This window comes from Mastomys coucha, unplaced genomic scaffold (genome assembly GCF_008632895.1).
Source record: "Mastomys coucha isolate ucsf_1 unplaced genomic scaffold, UCSF_Mcou_1 pScaffold14, whole genome shotgun sequence".
In the NCBI taxonomy this organism is placed as follows: domain Eukaryota; kingdom Metazoa; phylum Chordata; class Mammalia; order Rodentia; family Muridae; genus Mastomys; species Mastomys coucha.
The window spans coordinates 67,538,312-67,561,527 of NW_022196896.1; the positions used below are offsets into that span (position 1 = coordinate 67,538,312).

The 23,216-nt window shown below is 45.2% G+C and overlaps 1 protein-coding gene across 1 annotated transcript in view; it reads right to left on the reverse strand.

The window, feature by feature from the left end:
* Positions 1-309: 309 nt before the first annotated feature.
* The window catches only part of Creg2 (cellular repressor of E1A stimulated genes 2), a 36,752-nt gene continuing 13,845 nt past the window's right edge, over positions 310-23,216 (reverse strand). Inside the window, exons 3-4 of the mRNA XM_031367293.1 lie at positions 5,355-5,468; positions 310-2,502 (exon numbers count right to left, since the gene is read on the reverse strand). Of these exons, the coding sequence (XP_031223153.1) occupies positions 2,355-2,502; positions 5,355-5,468 (262 nt within the window). The 3' untranslated portion in view covers positions 310-2,354. The remainder of the gene's footprint in view (positions 2,503-5,354; positions 5,469-23,216) is intronic.

A 23,216-nucleotide genomic window follows, 5' to 3' on the forward strand; every position in this document is an offset into this window, starting at 1 on the left:
GAAGTCAGTTCTCTCCACCACTATTGCTGGGTTTCAGGAATTGAACTCAGGTCATCAGAGTTGCCTGGTTAGCGCCTTTACTGGCTGAACCATCTTGCTGGTCCCATCATATGTAAGTCTTCATGTGTCTGTCAGATACCCTGGAACTGGAGTTCCAGACAGTCGTGAGCTGCCATGTAGGTGTTGGGAATTGAACCTGGGTCCTTTAGAAGAGCAGCCATGGCTCTTAACAGCTGAGCCATCTCTTCTGCTGGTTTTTCAAAGTAGATTATGTGCAGTTTTCCATGTAGTTAATTAATCATGTCCTTGTAAATAAGGAGACTTTTATTCCTTTTTTTCTAATTTGTACATATTTAATTTCTTTTTCTTGCCATATTACTATGTCTAAAGCTACAAATTTAAATTTGCTTTATATAAATTCCTGGAGAATTGCTGAAACACATTTGCCTGAAGAGGGACCATCTGATTCAAGCCCATTGTTCTTGCAGTCCAGACAATTCAGATTTCATTTCTTGTAGTTTTGATAAATAGCTGACAATGCTCCTTGGGGTTTCTAATTGGAACCTACTCTTTGAAGCATTAGGAGCCCTTAAGGTGCTAACTCATAACAAGCTAACATAGCAAAAGGGACCAGTGAGGTGGGTTGGGAAGCCAGGATGAGGAAGCCATGAGAGGAGTGGAGCTTCAAGGATTGATGTCTGAGGTTGACCTATGGAGCACCTGTAACCTGCAGTTTGTTCTTCTAGCCCTCCACCTTCTTCTAAGTTGGGAGTAGCAATAATTTTAAACTCTAAAAATAAGAAATACCTCTAACAAAGCTACCCTATGATTATGTATTAGAAATAATGATTGTTGGGAACTCTTGTGAACTGGCTTATGTCAAATAAAAACAGGATTGTTGCAGCTCTACTAGGTGTCTAGTAATTAGTACTTAAATATGTTTTAACAGCACAAACTCTGTTCATGTCCTACTATGTCAAACAAAATTATTTTAAGGATGTGTATATTTCCTACATTGGTGATATGTTTTTATGTTATACAATATACACTGATCCATCATAGAGAACTTCTAGCCATTGTGGAAAGTTAGAAAACTCGGCCTTGGTGGTGTGTACTCTGGTCCAGTCAGGCACATAGACAGTTTCAGTTTAGTATCCTCTGAATGCCAGGAACTCTTGTAAATGGTTTGTTGAAAAAATTCAAAGCATGCTCTCTCCCTACCCCTGCACCGGGCACTTCCAGCAGGCCAATATTAGTCATTGTCCTTTAAAATCACAACCCGTGCTTGATGACCCTCTGTGCATTTCAGTAACTCATGTTTAAAATTGGAAAGCACAGAAGGAGCATCTCACCCATCGTGTGCTGTGAACACAGGAGCCTGAGCTTGGGGTGCCGACTGGCTCTCTCTAAGCCTCAGTCTCCTGGCCTGAAAGAGACACCAAGATGTGCATCTGACTGGGTAGGGCTTAAGTGAGGTGATTCTGTTGAGGGTCTGGCCTGAGGCTAGGCAGTGAGCAGACTCTTGGGCTCCTTCTGCCTTCGCTTTCTCCCTTGCACTCTCTCCTCTGTCTTTGCTACTTCACGTGGAAGGAGGTGCTTCTTACCACACTTCCTGAACGGTAGAGGGGCACTTCCTACCAGAAATATGAACGACTGGGATCCCGGAAGCCCAATGGCAAAGCTACCTCATTCTTGTTAATGTTCTGCTGGAGTCTGCTCACACAGAGCAGGCCAGGCACAGAATTGCATGTGTTCTCTCTACTTGCTGTACTACGGTGGGAGGAAGGCTCCCCAAGTGACCTGTACGTTCTAGAAAACGTGTCTTCAATTCAGTGACACAGTGAATAACCTTCTGACAAAAAGCCTCCCACCTTGCCCCGAACCCACAGCCATGGTATGTAAACCCGTGCCCAGCTCTTTTTATGCAGTGAGCTTCCATCTAAAGGCATGACTTGTGGATGGTAAGCAATACAATGTTCTCACGATACAAGGCAATAACATGCTACATACAGGCGTCATTTGTTTGTTTGTTTGTTTGTTTTTAAAGGACAGATTTAGAACTACCACTTCCATTTTGACAACCACGATTTCCAAATGGGTGTGTCTAGATTGAGTACGGCGTAAACAGAAACGTTTCTATGCGAGTGCCTGTGTGGATGATGGATCAGCAAAGGACCACTCCGATGAATCTCAGCTCTAGCCCAAGGCTCCCTGTTCATCCTTCCTCATTCTGCTGTAGGATGACAGGGCAGCTGGGCACCCTTCAAACAAAGAGACGGCAGTCAGAGACTGTCTGGCTTCTTTACTTCAGAGGTCTTCATTCTAATGCAAACCCCAAGACTTTTGTGTTACTATCAGGCCTTTCTTGGAGCTGCTTTGAAGTACTCCTCCCTCGGGATGTCAGATATACCTCCATACCATTTCTGAAGCCAGATATGTTCTACCCACATCTTCATGAAGAACCATTCATACTGGCGGGGCCACTTCCTCATCCCTGGATGCCTGTAGGAGCAAAGGGATATAGCACAGTGAACCTGCAGTTCTGCACCTTGGCCAGTCCCAGGGGACCTCCCACCTGTAGGCCTGATTTGGGTTGAGAGTTCTTCAACCCAGGCAGAGACAGAATCTGATGAGCTGAGGTTGGGGGGGCCAGCGCTGGGGGAGCCCTAGGAAGGCTGAAGTCTCTATACAGAGCAGCTAAGAGCTCAGTTCTGGAGCCTGCTATAAGTTCAGTTGCTAACACTGCACCTATGGCTCTCTCCTCACCTGTTGCATAAGTGAAGGCTACGATTGATATGTTTATAAAGGATAAAGAGAGAGAATATGTTCTATGGGTGTGTAGTCAGGTATAGGGGAAGGGGATGTCTCAGAGGGCCCATGCCAAGGCATTCCTTCCCCCCAGGGACCAACCACACGATGGTATAGTATAGAATAGAGTTTATTCAGGGCATGAGGAGGGGAGTTATGAGGGTAGTAGAGGCAGAGAAAGGCAGAGAGAGGGAGAAAGTAGAGAAGTAGAGGCCAGCCATGAATACATGGAGAGAGGGAGGAAGGGAATGGGGAAAGGAGGGGGAAAGGAAGAGTGCAAGAGGGCAAGAGAGAAGCAAGAGGGATGCAAGAGAGAGAGAGAGAGAGGAGGGGACCAGCAGCCCCTTTTACAGTGAGTTAGGCCTATCTGGCTGTTGCCAGATAACTGTGGGGTTGAGTTTAGACAGAATGCTAACAATGATGTGCATCACAGGCTTGTACGGGAAGCAAACAGGAGGTGCCCACAGAGATAACACTCGGTTCTAGCCAGTGCTCAGTGGATGCTGATGATTGTTAGTGAGGAACATTAAAAATGACTGTGTATGTCTGTAGGAAAGGTAACAGAATGGTGAGCCTGTGAAGTGCATCTCCTCCTGGGGAGATTTCCGTTCCCGCAGGAAGCATGGACAGAGAGCTCCACCTGTGTCCTTCTTTCCAAACACGCCTGCCTTCCAAACACATTGTAATATCTACAGAGGCAGGCGCGATGGTCCATCTGTTTTGTAAGATTTTATAAAAAACGAAAGTCTCCTTCACATCACATATAAAGATGTGATTATCACAAGTCAAGGGCTAGTGGCAGGCCAGAAGGACGTCTATAACAAACAAATACCATGGTGGTCTCCGTAGAGATGCCTGAGCATGCCTGAGGCATAGATGAAGTTAGGAAAGCCCTCGTGCTTTCATGCAAGGCATGTGTGCTGCTTGGTTTTTACTAGATTGACACAACCTAGGGTCATCTGGGAAGAGGAAAGTTCACTGGGGAAAAATGCCTCCATCAGATTGGCTTGTGTGTGGACAGTTTCTTGATTAATGACTGACATGGATTAATGATTATGAGATGGGCTGCCCCTATGTAGGTTGGTCCTGGGGTGTTCAAAAAAGCAAACTGAGCAAGCCAGGAAGAGCAAGCTAGGAGGAGCAAGCCATTAGGAGCAATCCAGGAAGTAGCATTCCTTACTGTCTCTGATATTCATTTATTCTTCTCTATTTTGTGCCACGCCCACTCGTCTACTCCAGTAAAGTCTGCATGTCAGGCAGAGGTGTACGACTTCAAAGGGAGTTTGCCTCCTGGGTATTCAGTCAGTTGCTGGCATCTCCTAACTCAGATGTGTTCTAGATTAGTCTTTCCAATACTCAACATGCCTTCTTATTCAGGCATAAAGGTGCCCCAAGAAATGATTCATAAATAGTTAAAACTAAGATTAAACATTGTTCCCTGGCCAGCACTGCGTTCCAATATATCCTAATTTATTACCAAGCTATTGTTAGCTTGGAATTTCTCACAAGGAAACTGCCTTATCAGACAGGGTGTCCTCAGAGTTAGGAATAGAGGTCAGGAGGTCAGGCATTATTGTTAACTGTAAACATAGAATTCTCAGAGCAGTCCCACAGAAGACAGAATTGTTTTACATACCAGAGAGTAATTGAAGAGTTTCCCTCACTTAAGGGCATTCTCAGGAACTGCTAGAATGGGACTTCCTGGTGCTTGCCTCCAACAGACCCAGAGAATTAGCTTGGGACTACCAAGATAGCCCTAATGGGAAGGGCACCACTGCTCTTCTGCTTTGCACCTGGATGCCTGATCTTACTGACCTTGATGTGTCTATCTATCACTTGCCTCTATGACTTTTGTCTTGCTGTCTGATCTTACTGACCTTGATGTGGCCCTTACCTGCTTACGTGACTTTTGTCATTCGCCCTGTTTTCTGTATACTATATAAGCCTGGTTTTCACTTTGTGCAAACACATTCAGATTCGAGATTCAGGCATCCAAGAAAGAGCATTCGAGCTTTGAGCCTCATGAGGCCCACAGCCCCCTCCGTCCAGGCCTCCCCGGGCCCAGAGCACTCGGGGGGAGGGGTGGACGGGGGGTGCAGCACCTGTCTAGAAGAGGTGGCTGCTTTAGACCCAGTGTGTTTCAGGTGGCCTCAGATGTACCTCGCTGAGCTGCCAGATTTTTCATTTCTCTTTTGTAATGACTGTAAAAGTCTGATGCCATTTTTAAGAATTACGCTCAGACTCAGCACTTCCTTGTGTCGACTCTGTCATCGGCCAAATTCTTTGCCCACCTGACCAGAACTCTCATCCCATGGAACAAGAGGTCCCCGCAGCAACCTAGTCCATGGCAATTTTGGGACAAGCCAATTTTTTTTTCTATATGATAAGTTCTCACAATACAGCTTAGGCTACCCTTGGATTCACTGCATAGCTCAGGCTGGCTTCAAACTCTGAATCTTTCTGTCCCAGTCTTCCAAATGCTGGAGCTGTAGGCACTCACCAACACACCTGGCTTTGGGGAAACCAATTTTAAAGCATCCTCATACCTTGAAAACATGGCTTGCTTGGCGAATTCCACCTCTCCCGGTGGCACAATGACCATCCGGCCAGTAAGCGTTAACCGGGCACATCGGGGGTCTTCTGGGTCAACGATGTTTTTTCTGCATGGGAAGAACATTGTTCATACGTGAAGGCAATGGCAACACAAGAGCCTGGATTACCGGGGATTTCATCAAACATTTAAAGTATTCACATTGTCGATTATACCACCTTAGATTTTTATATTGTCCGTAACCACTGTAAAATAGTTTATCCTAGGCCGTGTGGGCTTTGTATATATGCTGGATGCCAGCAGGGTAGTCAGAAGACACTGATGCACTCTAGGCTAGGATCCATATGCCATGGGAATTGCAATTTGCTATTGTTCCTGTTGTAGTTTGACCTATGTGCTAATGACTTGGTCGGGAAAAGATCATCCTGAAGGCTGGGCCAGGGTGGTGGGCGATTTTAATCCCAGCACCCAAGAGGCAGAGGCAGGCAGATCTCTGAGTTTGAGGTCAGCCTGGTGTACAGAGCAAGTCCCAGGACAGCCAGGGCTACACAGAGAGACCCTATCTTGGGAAAAAACAAACCATCCTGACAATACGAAAACCAAGAAATCACAGGGTTAATGGAAAGCAAACCCAGTTTTATTTATGTATAAAATAGAGCTAAAAAACAAAGAGAAAGACAGAGACAGAGAAAGACAGAGACAGACAGTCAGAGAGAGAGAGAAAGACAAAGAGACAGTCAGAGAAAGAAAGAGAGACTGAGAGACAGAGAGAAAGACAGACAGACAGACAAAGACTGAGACAGAGAGAGAGAGAGAATGAGAGAGAGAGAGAGAGAGAGAATGAGAGAGAGAGAGAGAGAGAGAGAGAGAGAGAGAGAGAGAGAGAGAGAGAGAGAGAGAGAGAGAGGCTTGGGCTGCTCCCAGCTCAGCCCTTGGAAGCTGGTTCTATCAGCCCTTGGAAGCTGGTTCTATCAGGGTGGTGCTGAATTTTGTCAGTGCACTGGAATGTTCAGGTTAGGAGGAAAAACTGGTCACTCTGTTATTTCTCAAGCCTTAGAAGGCTTTGGTAGGTTCCAGGGGGAAAAGGTGTTCCTCTGGGCAGATTCAGTTCCAGACAGTGTGTCTGTGTGGCTATCCAGTCAGACCATACATCTGTAAGGCTCAGGAAAGATTCATTCATCCCTTCCCCCAGTGTGTGTGTGTGTGTGTGTGTGTGTGTGTGTGTGTGTGTGTGTGCCCTCTTCACTTCTCTCCCCCTTCCTTGGTCTGTGATCATTTTGACGCATTTAAAAAATACCCATCATGCAACCTTGTCAGATCTTAAAGTTTCATCATCTTTGCCCTTTCCCTTCCTTCTTTTCTTCCTTCCTTCCTTCCTTCCTTCCTTTTGTCTTTCCTCCTTCCTCCTCATCTTTTTCTTTTCCTTTTTTCCTCTTCCTCCTCTTTCTCCACTTTTGCCCCTTCTCTTCCTCTTCTTCCTCCTCCTCTTTTCCTTCTTTTCTTCCTCTTCTTTTCTTCCCCCTCTTCCTCTTCTTCCTCCTCCTCTTCTTTTCCTTCTCCTCTCCTTCCTCTTCCTCCTCTCTCCTCTTCCTTCTCTTCTTTTCCTTCTCCTCTTCTTCCTCTTCCTCCTCTTCTCCTCTTCCTTCTTTTCCTCTACCTCCTCCTCCTCTTTTCCTTCTTTTTCTCCTCTTTCTTCTCCTCTTCTCCTCTTCTCTACTTCCTCTTCTCCTCTTCCTCTTCCTTCCCTTTTTCCCCTTTCCTCCTCTCCCATTCCTCCATTTTTTTTTTTAAAAAGAAAGCAAGAGCATTGACACTCTCCACATTTTTCCTGAATGCCATTTTCTTCCTGGACTCACCTTTAGTGTTTCACATTTAGACATTGTTTTGTATTTTATTATTTATAGGCACCATCAAGCAACATCTTGCTTTCTGTGGACTTAACACAGTGTGCATATATCAAATTATAACCCTACAACTTGATGTTTTCCACCTGGTTTATGTCGAAGAGTTGTTCGTGCTGACAGCAGGTAGTTCTACTCCAATTATCTGTGTGTTGTCTGTAGAGGTCTATGGTAAAAATGTTAATGAAATTTATCTATGTGTTCTACTTTGGTTTCCCCATTTTCATTCTAACTTGGTTGTAAATGATTCCATGGTAATCCTTGCTGCATATGACTCCCCGGGCATACACCCAAGAATGGCCATTGGTTGGCATGGTCTCTTTGGCTTTGCAAAATGCTTTTGCAATTCATATTCTGAGCAGGAAGGAATTTGTGGCTATTTATTCTCTCTGATGTCCTTATTAACAGAATAAACTTTTCACAATTGAACTTTTCAGTAGTGTTTAGTTATAGCTCCTTGGTTGTATGTGAAGTTAAACATGTAATGTGTTTCTATGTTTATTGCTCATTAGACTTCCTTTTCCAGTATGTACTTTTCTGTTGGGCTAAGTGGTTTGCCTTTCACTTACATACGTATAACCATACTCTTACATTCTCATTTCAGCTCTGTCTCCATCTATCTATCTATATCTATATGTATATGTTTATATTTACATTCAACTTTAAGTCTAAATCTTACTATATAACATGTAATAACCCAGTTAGGGTTCTCCATTAAAAGAATTGCCTGGGCCATTCTCACAGGAAGAAAAGTATTTGTTGATTATTAGAAATTCAAATATATGCAGCCAGTATTTTAGCACTGAGCAAAGTCAGTTAATGGAGGAGGGTTCAGTTTGGTCCACAGCTTCCGAATGTATCAGCCTGGCATCGGCTGACCTGTTGCTGTGGGTCCTAAGGAAGCTGAATGGTACGGTTGGGGAGGGGGCAGCAGGCAAGGAGATGCTGCTCACTCCAGGGTGGATGGGAAGCAGAGGGACAGGAGAAAGGGATGATAAGGGACATTCTCTCTAGGACTTGTGGTTTACTTCCTTTGTGGCTATTCTTGGTTGTCAACCTGACTACATCTGGAATTAACTAAAATCTGAGTGGCTGGGCACACCTGCGAGTGATTTTCTTTCTTTCTTCTTTGTTTCTTTCTATTTTAAGATTTATTTATTATATGTAAATACACTGTAGCTGTCTTCAGTCACCCCAGAAGAGGGCATCAGATCTCATTATGGATGGTTGTGAGGCATCATGTGGTTGATGGGATTTGAACTCACGACCTTCGGAAGAGCTGAGCCATCTCTCCAGCCCCCGGTTTTTGTTTTTTGTTTTTTCTTAAGTAGGTCATTTGAAATGGGAAGACCCGATTTTAATTCTGATCTTTTGCGGTGGGAAGACCCACCTTTAATCTGAATCACACCTTCTGTTGGTGGCCTGTATAACGGACACAGAAGGAGGACGCTTGTTATCTTTGCCTGCTTGCTCTTGCTGGCAAGTCCGGTTCCTTTCTGGTATTATAGCCTAGTTATTCTGGATTCCAGTGTATCCTGAAGGCCAGCTGAGACATCCAGCCTTGTGGACTGAACTACTGGATTCTTAGGCCTTCCATTGGTAGATAGCCATTGCTGGACTAGCAGGACCACGACTTGTAAGTCATTCTAATAAATTCTCTTTATCTATACCTATACCTATATCCATATCCATATCCATATCTATATCTATATAGCTACATTCTATGAGTTTTGCTCCTCTAAAGAACACTGGATAACTCTATATACTCTATGTTTTACCTTCTGGAGTTTTCATCAGGCACCAAAATTATGCTATCAACTGCGGACCGAATTTTCACACACAAGTCCATGAGGGAATATTTTATATCCAAATCATACATTCATTCTGCCTGAGCTCCAAAGGCTCATGGTCAACTCTTTTTTTAAAAAAAGGATTTATTTATTTTATTTATGAGTACAATTTAGCTGTCTTCAGACACACCAGAACAGGGTCTTGGGTCCCTGTTATAGATGGTTGTGAGCCATCATGTTGTTGCCAGGAATTGAACTCAGGACCTCTGGATGAGCAGTCAGTGCTCTGAACCCCTGAGCCACCTCTCCAGCTCTCATGGCCAACTCTTAATATCGATATGCATTTAGTTATCTCCAATATTCCTTCCCCCCCCCCCAAAGTCTGAACCGTTCTAGAATGGCTTAAAACTTCAAGTCCAAAGTTTCTTCTGAGACTCAAGGCAAGCCTCTGTAAATTCAAAAGACAAGCTGCACACTTACAACATAAAATGGCACAACCTAAACATTCCCAGTTCAAAAAGGAAATCAGGGACCAGAAAGTAACGGTGAGAGGGAAAGCAAGACCTGAACCTAGCAGGAGCTCCCTGACCGGCCCCTGAGTGGTGTGCAGTGAGCTCTATTCCAGGGCTTTGACGTTTGCAGCCCTCCAGGCTTCTCTCGGGTTGGCTCTATGTGCTACCTGTGGCTTTCCTTAGCAGAAGTTTCCCTTTCCGGGCTCTGACATCCAGGGTTCATTGCCCTCTCCAGGACTGTTGGAACTGACTCCAGCCTCATTATATATTTTGGGGCCTTTTAAACTTTCCTTGAAAGTCTAGGTGTGTGCTTCCACGACAGCTACATCTCCTATGAATTTTTCATACATGTAAAACTAGGATGCACACAGACGACGGTGCCAAGTTCTGCTCTCAGATCTCGGACCATGTCTTGCTGGTCTCTGAATGCCTATATAGCTGAGCAGAGTGAAATGAGTTCTGAGAAGACAGTGTCCTTGGAGGCCTTTTGTGAACAGGAAGTTCCAGAGCCCTCTTCTCCAAGCCAGATCTTTCAAACAAGTTTATTCCTTAACATCTTTAGGTCAGAAATGGACAGAGTCTGGCCAGTTCTCCTGATGCTCTCATGACATCTTTGCCAGTGTTCTGATGCAAAGATGTATGAAGTTCCTTTTTTATTGATGATAATTTGTTCTTTGATGCTGCCTTTCTTACCCCAAACTTGAAAACCACTTCTCTCCTGTCTAAACAAGTTTTTCAAATCTTCCTGATCTCTCTCTTTTTGCTCTCAAATTAAATACCCAGAATTATTTAAAAAAAAAAAAAAACACCCAGTGTCTTACTTAGGGATTCTATCACTAAGGCAAAAAAGCCATGACCAAAAAGCAAATTGGGGAAGAAAGGCTTAATTCACCTTATACTTCCAGATCATAGTCCATCACTGGAGGAAGTCAGGACAGACCTCAAGCAGACCTGGAACCTGGAGGTTGAAGCTAATGCAGAGGCCATGGAGGGATGCTGCTTACTGGCTTGCCCTTCCTAGCTTGCTCAGTCTGCTTTCTTATAGAACCCAGAACCATCAGCTTAGGGATGGCACCACCCACGATGGGCTGGGCCCTCTCCCATCGATCACTAATTGAGAAAAAACCTTACATCTGGATCTCATGGAGGCATTTCCTCAGCGGAGGCTCCTTCTTCTCTGATGACTCTAGCTTATGTCAAGTTGACACACACATCCAGTCACTATATCCAAAATAACCCACCGCATAGCTTGAAAGCTGCAGAGCCTCCCACAAAGTTTCAGGGAAGGGATAAAATGCAGACCTGATGTTTGCTCCGATGTAGCCCACACAGACTGCCCTCAGTTCTTTTTCTTTTTTTGAGACAGGGTTTCTCTGTATAGCCCTGGCTGTCCTGGACCTCACTCTGTAGACCAGGGTGGCCTTGAACTCAGAAATCCACCTGCCTCTGCCTCCCAACTGCTGGGATTAAAGGCATGTGCCACCACTGCCTGACTGCCCTCAGTTCTTAATAGAGAGCTTGCTCCCACCTGATGTCAAATGTATACTCTAGTCAACCAGAATCAGCCTCTTAGCTCACCATGTTCTCTGGCTTCTGCAGAGCACATTTCCGAACTTCTAGATTCATTCAGAAAACCAGTTCCAAAAGCTTCTAAATCACACATCAGGCTTTTACTACGGGCTTCCACCGAGCAAATCAATTTAAGGAAGGAAATTTACTTTGTGTCATAGCTTCAGAGTTGCAGCCCACTGTCTGCTATTCCTGTGGGCCCAAAGAGAGGTTGACTCTCATAGAGCAGCTGATGGAGCAAGCTCACTTTAAGGTGGACAAGAGGCAGAGAAGGCTGGGAGAAGGCAGCAACAGAGTCTGTCTGTCCAGGGCATGTTCCTAGCGATCCACTTGCTTCCACTAGGCGCCCCCCCCCCCCGGAACTTTCTATCTCATTCCAAAGTGGTGCTATGTTCTGGGGACCAAGTCTTTACCAAGCTGGAGGACACTTCACACTCAAACCATAATTTGTGCAAGGGACACCTTTAAGCAAAATAGTCCTTTAAATCTTCCTTTAAACAACAGAGTCCTAGAAGTTTGTTTGTGTATTCATATGCTCGGGCAGACAGGACTACTGTCTAATTTTAGACCATGCACTTAGCATGTGCCAGTCAGACCGTGTGATGAGTATAAACCTCGTGTTGAATAGCAAAAGTCCAACAGTCAGCATCTCTACAAAGAAGGGCAACAAGCTAGAGACCTTTCTCTGCTAGATGGTGACCCACAGCAGAAGTCTGTAGTGTGTAGCTTTGATACCCTGCCTAAGCTCTGGGAACGGGCTGTGCTACCAGCCCCAACCCAGATTACCTTGAATCCACAGATAAAATACACAGACACACACGTAGCTCAATTTCAAGTTGTCTTTTGGTACAATTGCTGGGTGCTACTTATCTCCCACCCAGAGAAGCAAACTATTACCAATATTCTTAGCTGAAGACCTGTCCAATGGCCCTAAACTTCAGTTGCTCAGTTACATCTAGTCCCAGCTAAACAAACACTTTCTTTCTTTCTTTTTTCTTTTTCTTTTTTTCGAGACAGGGTTTCTCTGTGTAGCCCTGGCTGTCCTGGAACTCACTCTGTAGACCAGGCTGGCCTCAAACTCAGAAATCCACCTGCCTCTGCCTCCCAACTGCTGGGATTAAAGGCATGCGCCACCACTGCCTAGCTTGCAGATATAGTTTTATTATTCAATAATCAGTGATGAAAAAGTTGGCTATCTAGAAAAAGCTTTAACAATAGATTATTATGAGCCAGATGTAGCAGTCTGGCTTTAATCCAGACTGACACCTTTAATCCCAACATTCAGAAGGCAGAGGCAGGTGGATCTCTGTGAGTTTTAGGTCAGTCAGGTCTACAGAGTAAGCTCCAGGACAGCCAGAGCTCTGCAGTGAGATCCTTCTGGAACCCGTGCCCCAAATCCTTATGTCATTCTCTGCACATATCAATTCTATACAGAATCAATGATTTAAATGTGTGAAGCTGTAGAAGTTAGGGTTGGTACTACCTCGCAGCCCCATGCTCTCAGAAATAAGATTCAGACTCAAAATGTATTTACAAATACCTTGTCCATATACTTAGGTTCTTCTCTGACTAGATCATAATTTAAAATAACTCATTTATTTTCCATTCTGCTATATGACTTGTTACCTGTGCTCAGGTACCATGTGTCACTCTAGTCATGACTTCCTGGGCAAATCTCCTGTGCCTGACTTCCTCCCAGAATCCTTCATGCCTCCCAGATGTCCCACTTCCTATTTCCTGCCTAAGCCATAGGCCATCAAATTTATTATTGACAGGCACCACATCAATACAGACAAAAGATACTCTTCTACATGAAGCAAAACTCTACTGCATTTGAGATGAAATATGGGAACTATATCATGTTTGTAGCTTTAAATCTGAAGTTAAAGACAGTTATAAGCTGCCATGTGGGTGCTGGGAATTGAGCCCAGGGCCTCTGGAAGAGAAGTCAGTGCTCTTAACTGCTGAGCCATCTTTCCTGTCCCATAAATAGGATTTCTTAAATAAGACAGATGAATAATAGGTCATACAGACAGAATAGAATTCTTAAAATATCAGTTTTGGCACTGAGGAGATGGGTCAATGGGTAAGGGTGCTTGCTATGCAAGCAAGAAGTCCGGAGTTCAGATCCAGCATCTATGTAAAAGCTGGGCACGGGTTTCACGAATGCCTGGGACCCAAGCACTGGAGGGCACATATAGGTGGATCTGTGGAGCTCAACGTCCTGTCAGCCTAACTGAAAGATGAGTTTCAGTTTGAGCAAGGACCCTGCCTCCCAAAAGAAGGTGGAGAGCAATTGAGGAAGACAACCTTGTTCTTGTCTGGCCTCTGCATGAGCATGTATGGATACACATTACAACAACACATACACTACACTCAGCATACACACACACACACACACACACACACACACACACACACACACCATGTAAACTTCTCATAACAAAGATCCACCTGCCTCTACCTCCTGAGTGCTGGGCTTAAAGCTATTTGTTATAACACCTGGCTCACAACTGAATCTTTAAAGATCTAACCTTTGGGCTGTGGTGGTAGCACATGTCTTTAATCTAAGCACCTGGAGTTCAGAGGTAAGCTGAACTATCATGATATCATGAGTTCAAGGCCAGCCTGTTCTACACAGGAAGGTCCAGACTACCCAGGGTTAGACAGGGAGACTCTGTCTCAAAAGAAATCTATCCTTTGAGGGCATGACTACTAAATTAAGTAAATGAAGACACATGATATCCAGAGTTGTGACATCACATCAATAGTCTATAGTCTTTATGGTTCCTACTGGTGTGGTTAGCTATGTGACTAGATTTCCTTCTGCCACTCACAGCTCTGCAGATCTAGATGGGTAGCTAAGAGTTGTGGGTATAGTTCACACACAACTTATTTTGGACTTCTGCATTGGTGTGAACTATTTTGATATGTAATTTTTATTCTCCTAATGGACTATCTGGTCTTAAGTTGGTATTCACTCTGTAAGATGATGGGGCACATGGCACCCAAGGAACCACATCCCAGGTTAGCCTCTGTCTCCATGCTCATGCATACATATGCAGTATGAATCACACTGCCAACAAGTCAATTCTAACTGGGTTTAACTGTTTAAATGTGCAGAGCAGAATGCCAACACACTGGCAGAAGTTCACATTACATAACTAACCTTTTGGCTATTAGAAGGTCTCACAAACTCCAGTAAGCAAAGTCTGAGTCTTATATACTGTCTAACAAGCACTGGATCGCATCCCAGCACTGTTATTATGTCTGATTGAGCAGACAGGAGGCTTATATCCTGTCCATGCCCAAAGCAGAAGGGGTGAGTACACAGGTGCACAGAGACAGGGGTGAGTACACAGGTGCAGAGACAGAGATGAGTGCACAGGTGCACAGAGACAGGGGTGAGTACACAGGTGCACAGAGGCAGGGATGAGTACACAGGTGCAGAGACAGGGGTGAGTACACAGGTGCACAGAGACAGGGGTGAGTACACAGGTGCACAGAGACAGGGGTGAGTACACAGGTGCACAGAGACAGGGGTGAGTACACAGGTGCACAGAGACAGGGGTGAGCTTTGAGTTCTGCTGCCATTCTTACCGAAAGAATAAGAAACTAGACAAAAATTAGAAACAGAAAACTCAGCCAAAATGATAGCAATCCTAGTGTGGACACAGGCAAGGTGGCCTCCAGAGTGCCATCGGAGGACCCAGACGACTATCCTTAGTTGACTGTGCACACAGTGAGTATCCTGGTCGAGGAGTCAGAGCCCACATTCTCTGGAAGAACAGTCAGTCAGTGCTTCCAACTGCTGAGCCATCTCTCCAGCTCCAAAATCTAATTTTTAGATTCCTTGCACCAGCACGGGCCCAACTGTGTTTATGGCAGATGCAGGTTGTTGGGGAGGAGGTTAAATTGAGGGGGCAATGGATATTATACAATGCAAGCAGGTATCAGTCTACACAAAAACTTGAATGTTTTTAAACACTCAGGTTTAATGGAGACTGGCTGTGTTTGTTACAGATCCTCTTCCAGGAAACCCAGGGGAGTATGGGAAAACACATTTTATATTTTCACAATCTTTAATATGATCAAACATGATGTCCTGGGGTTTATCAGCAGGGAAATGACAGCAGAGATGGTAGTGTCTGCCAATACCATAGTGGAAGACAGGGTCCCTTTAAGTCAGATCGCGACTGGGTCTCGTGGGCTATGCAGATTGGCTCAAATCCCCTAACTTAAGTCAGTTTTGTTTAGTCGGGTATAACTATTTGCCAGGAATAGATTTTATATTTTAGAGGTTGATTAATGTTCACAGTGTCCATCTGATGAGGACCAGAGAGAGCAGCAATGGGCTGTCCGCAGACGAGTGACTTGGAAGGTCTGGGGTGTTCAAACCCAGCATAATCTAAAAAAGGTCCATCTTCAGGAGGCCTGGCCCTCAGAGAGCTCCTGGAGGGCAGACTCTCAGTCCGCTGAGTGCCCTGACTGCCTTTGTATGTCTGAGGACCTTGGCCACACCACACCCTTTGGCCCCCTGGGGATTTAAAAAGTCTGAGGAGCTGAGATCAAATGCAGCCACTACGGTGTGCATAGGACCAGATTATACTAAACCCGGGCTACCCAGGTCTGGAAGTTTGGTTGGCAATACTTGGTACACAGTGCTAGGCATCAATGCTTGGAAAGTCGAGTTTGTCCCATGCAACTCCATGGCAGGAGACCCTTGGAAGCTTATGCCTGGTTTCTCTTGGACTTCAGGACACATACCTCAAGCCCTTGTCCATCTCAACCTGTACCTTTTCAATGCCTCAACCCGTGAGCTTTTGAGTCCTGGGAATCTTTCTATTAAGTTATCGAGCCAGTGGAGCCTTGGGGACTCTGATATACCTGACCACGAAAACACTGACAGCTTCTCGTAACACTAGCGGAGGGTATAAAACAGCTGGGGGTGTGACTCTCCCATACTCAGAATCATCCATCATATTATACTAATGTCTTGAGAAAGATGCCTCTGTCAAGCCACATACGTGTTTAGATTAGGCTTAGGGACTTGTCTCTACCTGCCTGCAAGCTTTTCTTTATCACACACCCTGTTGAGTTCTAACAAGAGAGGGTAATAGTGACCACACACACCTATTCGGACAAACTGCTGCATGGGAAAAGATCCCGTTCTATCTGAAAGTGTTATCGCCGGCGGTGTTTTCAACATGGTAAAAGTCTAGTTGCTAAATTGAGAATTTTTCTTGTGGATTAAGATAAAGGAATCACAGAACGCAATTGCAAGAAAAATGGAATCTATTCAGTACATTGTTAAAACAAACAAATGAACCAACCTGGAGGCACATGAGAGAAAATAAACACAACCAGCATAAGAGAAACGACTCTATAAGCATTACAAAGTAATCAGAATTTGTCCACACAAGAATATCATCAGCTTTCTCTCTTCACCATGGAATTAGCCCTCTTAAGTGAGTCATCACAGAAAAATAAAACAGTATATTTATTTATTTATAATTTAATTTTTAAATTAAAATTTACACTTTACATCCTACTCACTGCCTTCTTCCTGGTCACCCCCTCCCACAATCCTTTCCTTCTACCCACTTCTCCTCTGAGCAGGTGGGCCCCCCTTGAGCTTCCCCCCTCCCACACACACCTAGGCACTTCAAATCTCTTGAGAGGCTAGGGCGCCTCCTCTCTCACTGAGGCCAGACAAGGCAGCCCAGCTAGAAGAACATGTCCCACATACAGGCAACAGTTCCAGTAAAACAGTGTATTCAAATAAGGATTCTTTTCTTCTCTATTGGTGATGGTCATATAGAATAAAAACAAATTATATATTTAATGTAAGCACAGAACATTCCATTTGTACATTAGGAAGCCCAGCTTATCTCGGCATCATTTCCTTTCTCTGTGGTAGGCTGGCTTACAAGCCCTCAAAGGTGTCCACAGTCACACGTCTGGAGCGTTTGAATATGCTACCGTAGGTGGGAAGAGAGAATTGAGGTTAGTAATCAGTTGGCTTTGGAAGGGGACACTTTTCCCAGCTGCCTGGCTAGATCCTAGCTGACCATCAGCTTCTATTGCTCCTCCCCTTCTGTTCTCAATATTGGTGTATTGCTATAAAGTCTCACTACCTGACCTAGGCTGGCCTTGAACTTCCAATCCTCCTGCCTCAGCTTCCTGGGTGCTGGAATTAAAGAACTAGGTCACCACAGTTGACTACAATTAAATAGGAAAAAGAGGTTAACAGACATGTTGAGGGAGAGGATGTGAGAAAGACTCAGCCACCATTCCTGGCTTCAGAGTATGGCAGAGGGCACAAGCCATAGAAGCCAGGAAAGTCAAGAGAGTGGCCTTTTCCCTAGAAAGGAACAGAGCCCTGACAACACCTCCATGTTGGTCCAGTGAGAGCCACTGTTGCTTTCTGACGCCAGCACTATGATTCCAACAACAACAACAACAACAACAAATCTTCTATCTGAATTCCGAGTTTCTCTGAGTGAAATCAAGCAGCTCAGGAGCTTGGCAAAAGCATCCAAAGGAAACTATGTTTCCTTACATTTCCTTACTCACTGGGGCTAGAAACTTCTCTCATTCTCTGTGAAGTCTTGTGATTCAACAGACACGGGCCAGCCACACACAATGGGGCAGGAAAAGCTGGAGGAAGAGCCACTTATGTGGGGAGAGAGGGCAAAACCACTCTCCTGTGAGGGGTGAGTCACTCTCCGAATGAGGCTTCTCCAGGCTTCCCTTTGTAGCTGCCTGCCGCTGGATTTTCACATCTCTCTCACCCAGACAGGCTTGGAATATGGGAAGATTTGCTTTCACCGACTGAGTACTGCATGTATTAGACCCATCTTAACTTCTATGTATTTTTCTATGTGCAAAGGAAAATTTCCCTCAGAAGTAGGGCTTTAAAAGGGACCCATGGCTCTAGGGAGTTGGGACCCATGGCTCTAGGGAGTTGGGCTCATGGACTTCTTGCTAAGCAAGTAAGCCCTACCACACACCCAGAAGCCTGGAGGTTGCAAAAGCAGGCAGTTTGATTTAGACCCTGCTGCACAGTTTCTAGACGTCTGGAGCCATGCCCTCCCCATGCTCCACCTCCAATTACAGAAATTGCTCTCAGACTCTGTCCTGCCCCCCTCAGATCCTGCACCACAGAGGTGTGAGGCTCCCCTCTCAGACCAGTAAGTCTGCTTTTGCCACTGAGGTTGATCTGAATTCTTAACTTTTCATTTCTCTCTGGAAGAGATATATGCACCTGTGTGTGCACTTTTGTTCCTGTGTGTGCGTTCATGTGCACATGTGTGTGGAAGCCCTGGGGTTATGATGTCAGACGTCTTCCTGATCCCTCTCCACCTTTATTATGTTTGAGGCAGGGGCTGTCCACTGAACTCAGAGCTTGCTGATTAGACCGGTTTCACCAGCCAGCTGTTTCCTCCTTCTGAAGCTGGAACCGTGGGTAAGCTGCCATGACTACCCAGCTGTGAGTTCTGGGGATCCAAACCGGTCCTCTTGCTCATGTGGCAGACACTCCAGCTGCTGGGCCACTTCCCCAGCCCAACGTCTATATTTTAAAACATTTAGGCTATAAGTAGGCACAATCGTGACACCCCCAGAATATCAAAGGGAGGTGCTGCATACATTAGAATGAACGATCATGTTTCTGTCCTCATTTTCGAGCACAGTTAAACCAGTACACTCATCTGTGATAGGTTAGAAGAAAAGCTCCCCAGAGATGTTCGGAGCCCAATCTCCAAAATGTGTATGCAACTTCTTATTCCAAGATTAGGCCATACACCTTGAAAGAGAACGATGACCATGTGTTAGCCCATAGATAAAATGTAATCAGAAGAGCCTTCACAGAGGCAGAGTATAAAGTGGCAGCAGGATCGGGATGGCAGTAGCAAGCTACCACGATGGAAGCCCGGGCCCCTGAGCAGAGGACTGTGGATACTCTGTGAGCCTTTAGAAGGAGCAAACCCATGGCCTCCTTCCTTTTAGCCTTGTAAGAAGACTCACTGTGGTGGTTTAAATATGGGTGTGGCCTTGTTGGAGTGGGTGTGGCCTTGTTGGAAGAAGGGTGTCACTGTGGGGGTGGGTTTTGAGACCCTCCTCCAAACCATGTGGAAGCCAGTCAGCTTCTGGCTTCCTCTGGACGAAGATGTAGAATTTTCAGCTCCTCCTGCATGATGCCTGCCTGGATGCTGCCATGTTCCTGCCTTGATGATAATGGACTGAACCTCTGAACCTGTAAGCCAGCCCCAATTGAATGTTGTCCTTTATAAGAGTTGCTTTGGTCATGGTGTCTCTCACAGCAATGGAAGTCCTAATTAAGACACTCATTATAGGCTTCTGCACTCTAGATTAGAATAAATCTAAACTACATTTAAGCACCAAAGTTTGTGTTAACAGCAGAAACTGAATCCACCGTTTCCTCAATACACACCTTAAATAGTCCATACATTCCACCAGCAATCGCTGTATCCCACTTTATGCTAACGGCTCTGTGCATTTGTGGGGCTAGTGAGAGGCAGAAGGACAAAAGCTTGCAGCCCAGCAGGAAAGGCTGGCAAGATGGCTGCGCCATCAATGGTCAGCTTGCAAGATGGCATGGATCCTGCTTGTGGTTTGGGGTTCAAGGACAGTTGAATCCTGGGAAACTTGTTCCATTAGATGAAGTGGGGATAGGAAGGGCAAGAAGTAAGACAGAATTATCTCCTGTCATGACGGAGACCTCTGCCCATTCTATGACTCCTGGTCACAGAGAGAAGTTGCCACCTGTGAACCAGGAAGTTACTGAATACACCCTGGCCTTGGGCTTCTTAGACTCCAGAGCTGTGAGAAATGAAAACCTGTTATTTACAAGATAATTCAGTCCATGGTAGATACCTGTGTATAAGCCACTGGTCCATTGTGGATGTCTGTTGTGTTATATAAGCGACTTTGTCGATGGTCTTTGCTATAGCAACTGAAAGGGTAAGATATCGTCACAGAGACCAAGCAAAGGCAGAGAGGAGCGTGACGTCAGACTACATAGGTGGAGGAGTGGATCGCCTAGACCTTGATGGGCACGTTGAAGAGTTTTATATCTTTAAGGGGTTTATTCTTATTATTTTAATTTTTGTGTGCATGTGTGTATTTGTGTGTGGTTATGTGTAACTGAGTGCAATCAGTACATCTGACTCCCCAGTCACCTCTGGAAGAGCACTATCAATATGTATTCTTGACCAGTGAGTTATCTCTCCAGCCCAGGAGTCTTAAATTTATGCTGAATGAGAGCACACTGAGCGAGTTTGAGCAGGATGGAAGAGTGATGAGAGGGGCATTTGGAAGCAATCCTTAGACTTTAAGGTGCAGAAAGGGTTAAAAAGGAGGCCAGTGGGGATCTGCGGAGACCAGTCTGGAGCTTGTGATAAGGCGGCTCTGGAAATCTAAGAGGAGACTGAGTTCAAAGTGTCCTTGAGATGTCCGGGAAGCAGATGCATCTGGGGTAGAGTTCAGTTGAGATGTATTGGCTCGGAATAAAAGTTTAGAAGCCATTAGCACACGTAGGGAGTTGTTGGGGGTGGGAGGATAAAGTAGAGAGAGTTGTAGAATGAGAGAGAACCAACCATTTTCAGGCCAACGTACATCTCCATGGGCGTATTTACAGTAAGCCTCGTGAATTACTTCAGCGCAAGTCATAGGATGAAACTAATATTCCAACAACCTGACTCAGCACACTGTCTGTCTGTTGGCTAAGTCTGTTGGCTTTGAAACGCAGGTAGATTACCCGCCCCCCTCCAACGCCTGTTTCCTGGCTGCAGTTTGGGATTCTGAGTGTTAATTGTTGACTTGTTAGATCTAGAATTACCTGAAAGATGAGTGTGCCTTTGGGGGATTTTCTTAGTTGGGTTAACTGAGATGACAATACCCATCCTCAATTGTGGGCGACAGACAACTCTAGAGGAGCCAGCTCTTGAAATGAAAGAAAAAGAGGCGGAGCCAAGCACACTGGTACGCATGCGCTAATCACCAGCATTGAGTGTGGATGTCATGCTGCATCTCTTGAGTTCTTAAGACTTGACCTCCCCAAAGCGACAGAGCACAACCTGGAATTATGAGACAAATATACCTTCCTCTCTCCAGTTGCTTTTGTTAGGGTATTTTATCATAGCAACTGGAAAAGAAACCAAGATGCGTTGATATGAAGAGGCTGCAGATGTGGGTGACAGGTAGACAGAAGAGTCAGGGCATCTGGGACTGAACCCCAGCCCCATGACAATTTGTTACCTGGATCCCTGTGCAAGTTTCCCATGCTTGTGGTACCTCTGTGTCCTCATTTGTGAACACCCACAGCACCTCTGCCATGAGCCTCTTATATGTCGAGTTCTTAGAAAACCTCATCCATCACATATGTCCTGTGGTGCTTAGAACTTATGCAAACAGGGCTCTGTGAACTCATTTCTCCCTGCTTCTCTCTCTCCAATCCTGCAGAGAGGGAACAGCTGTTAATGACAACCACTACAGTTTGTTAGCGCTGAGCAAAGGGCTGCGCACTGAGATGGCTCATATCCACGGCACCTCAAAGTCAGTGATTCCTATTTTAGGGGAAAGGAAATTGAGAACCAGACAAATGGAGATGTTTAAAGCAAGGGAGATATTGGCAGATTTAGCACTCAGATCAATCAGTTACAAATCAGAAGCCCTCCACCTACTTCACTAAATGATAACTGTGCATCAAGAGTTCCCTGGCTGCTCCTTTGAGACCCTTCAGAAATTGCTTGGACCAGAATGGGTGTCTGTGAGTAGACAAAGTAATGGCTGGTCTCAGCTCAGTTTATGCTATGGTCCAAGGAGATGGTTCCAGAAGCAGCACCGATGGGGTCAGGGTGGTTTCCATCCTCTTCCTATAGCTAGTTCTAACCCCCAGTTGGATGAAAGCTGGGGAACTCTATGACCCATGGATTATTCATCCCTACTGTCACTGACCAGTGGTTCCCTACCTGCCTGGCTGTCTGGCAACAGTACAGACCCTGATGGGATTCCACCGAGACAACACTCCTGAGACACCTAATTCTTGCCCATTCTGCCAATGCAGTCAAACCTGTCCTGGGCAGGCAGGTCTGGCTTCAGAGATCTTGGCTACCTCAGATCACCCATGGCTCCTTAGCTTCTCTCAGAATTAGAACAGCTCCCAGGAAAGGTGTTCTTAGACCTATGGAGCTTTCAGAGTGGCTTTGCATCATAGTAGACTGGAGTTGTCCCTGGTCTAACATGGGTGACATGGGCATCTTTAATAATGAGCCTCTGTATTGCTCACTGAACTACAAGTCCTATGCTTCCCCTGGCTTAGAGGTGTGCAGCAGAAAGTTGGAAGGAACTGCCTGCCATCTTAAAGGAAAGAAGGCAGCTGTAGTCTCTGTCTTTTTGCCAGCCAAGAGGCATCTGTCTCTCCAGACTCTGAGGACTTCCTGTGCTCCGAGCAAGCGCTCTGCTCCTGAGCTACACCCAGCCTCAGTCTGTAGGTCTGAGGCTGCTTAATTTGAAGCACTTGGCATTCCAAAGTCCTATGCTTTGGGGTACCGTGTCTGAGTTCTAGGGCTGCTCATCTACCCTGTTGTGGAGAGGCATGGGTTTACCTCCTAGGGGGTTCCACACATGGGCATGTGTCAGAACTTGCTGTCTTGAGTCTACTCTCCAGTGCCAAGCACTCAGGAAACAGCCAGGGTCTTTACATCTTATCCAGGCAGGTCAAGCATACCCTAAGTGCTCAGTAACTATCACTTGAAGGAAAAGATCTTGTTTCAATTATATATTTAATATGTTGCTTTGTAGATAATATGCTTAATAGGTGTGTAATTGAGTATATTATAAATCCAATTAAGGTTTAATTCAGTTTTATTATCCTACCTATTTTTTTTATTGGAGTAAGAATTTTCCCTCACAAAATCTTTTGAATCTGATTAATTAAAATCCAGTTTTTATAGGGGTATGTGTGTGTGTGTGTGTGTGTGTGTGTCCTGGAAATTGAGCATGGGGCCTTGCGTGTCCCTAGCCAAAGTCTGTTTTCGTACTCAGACATTTTATTACCTAC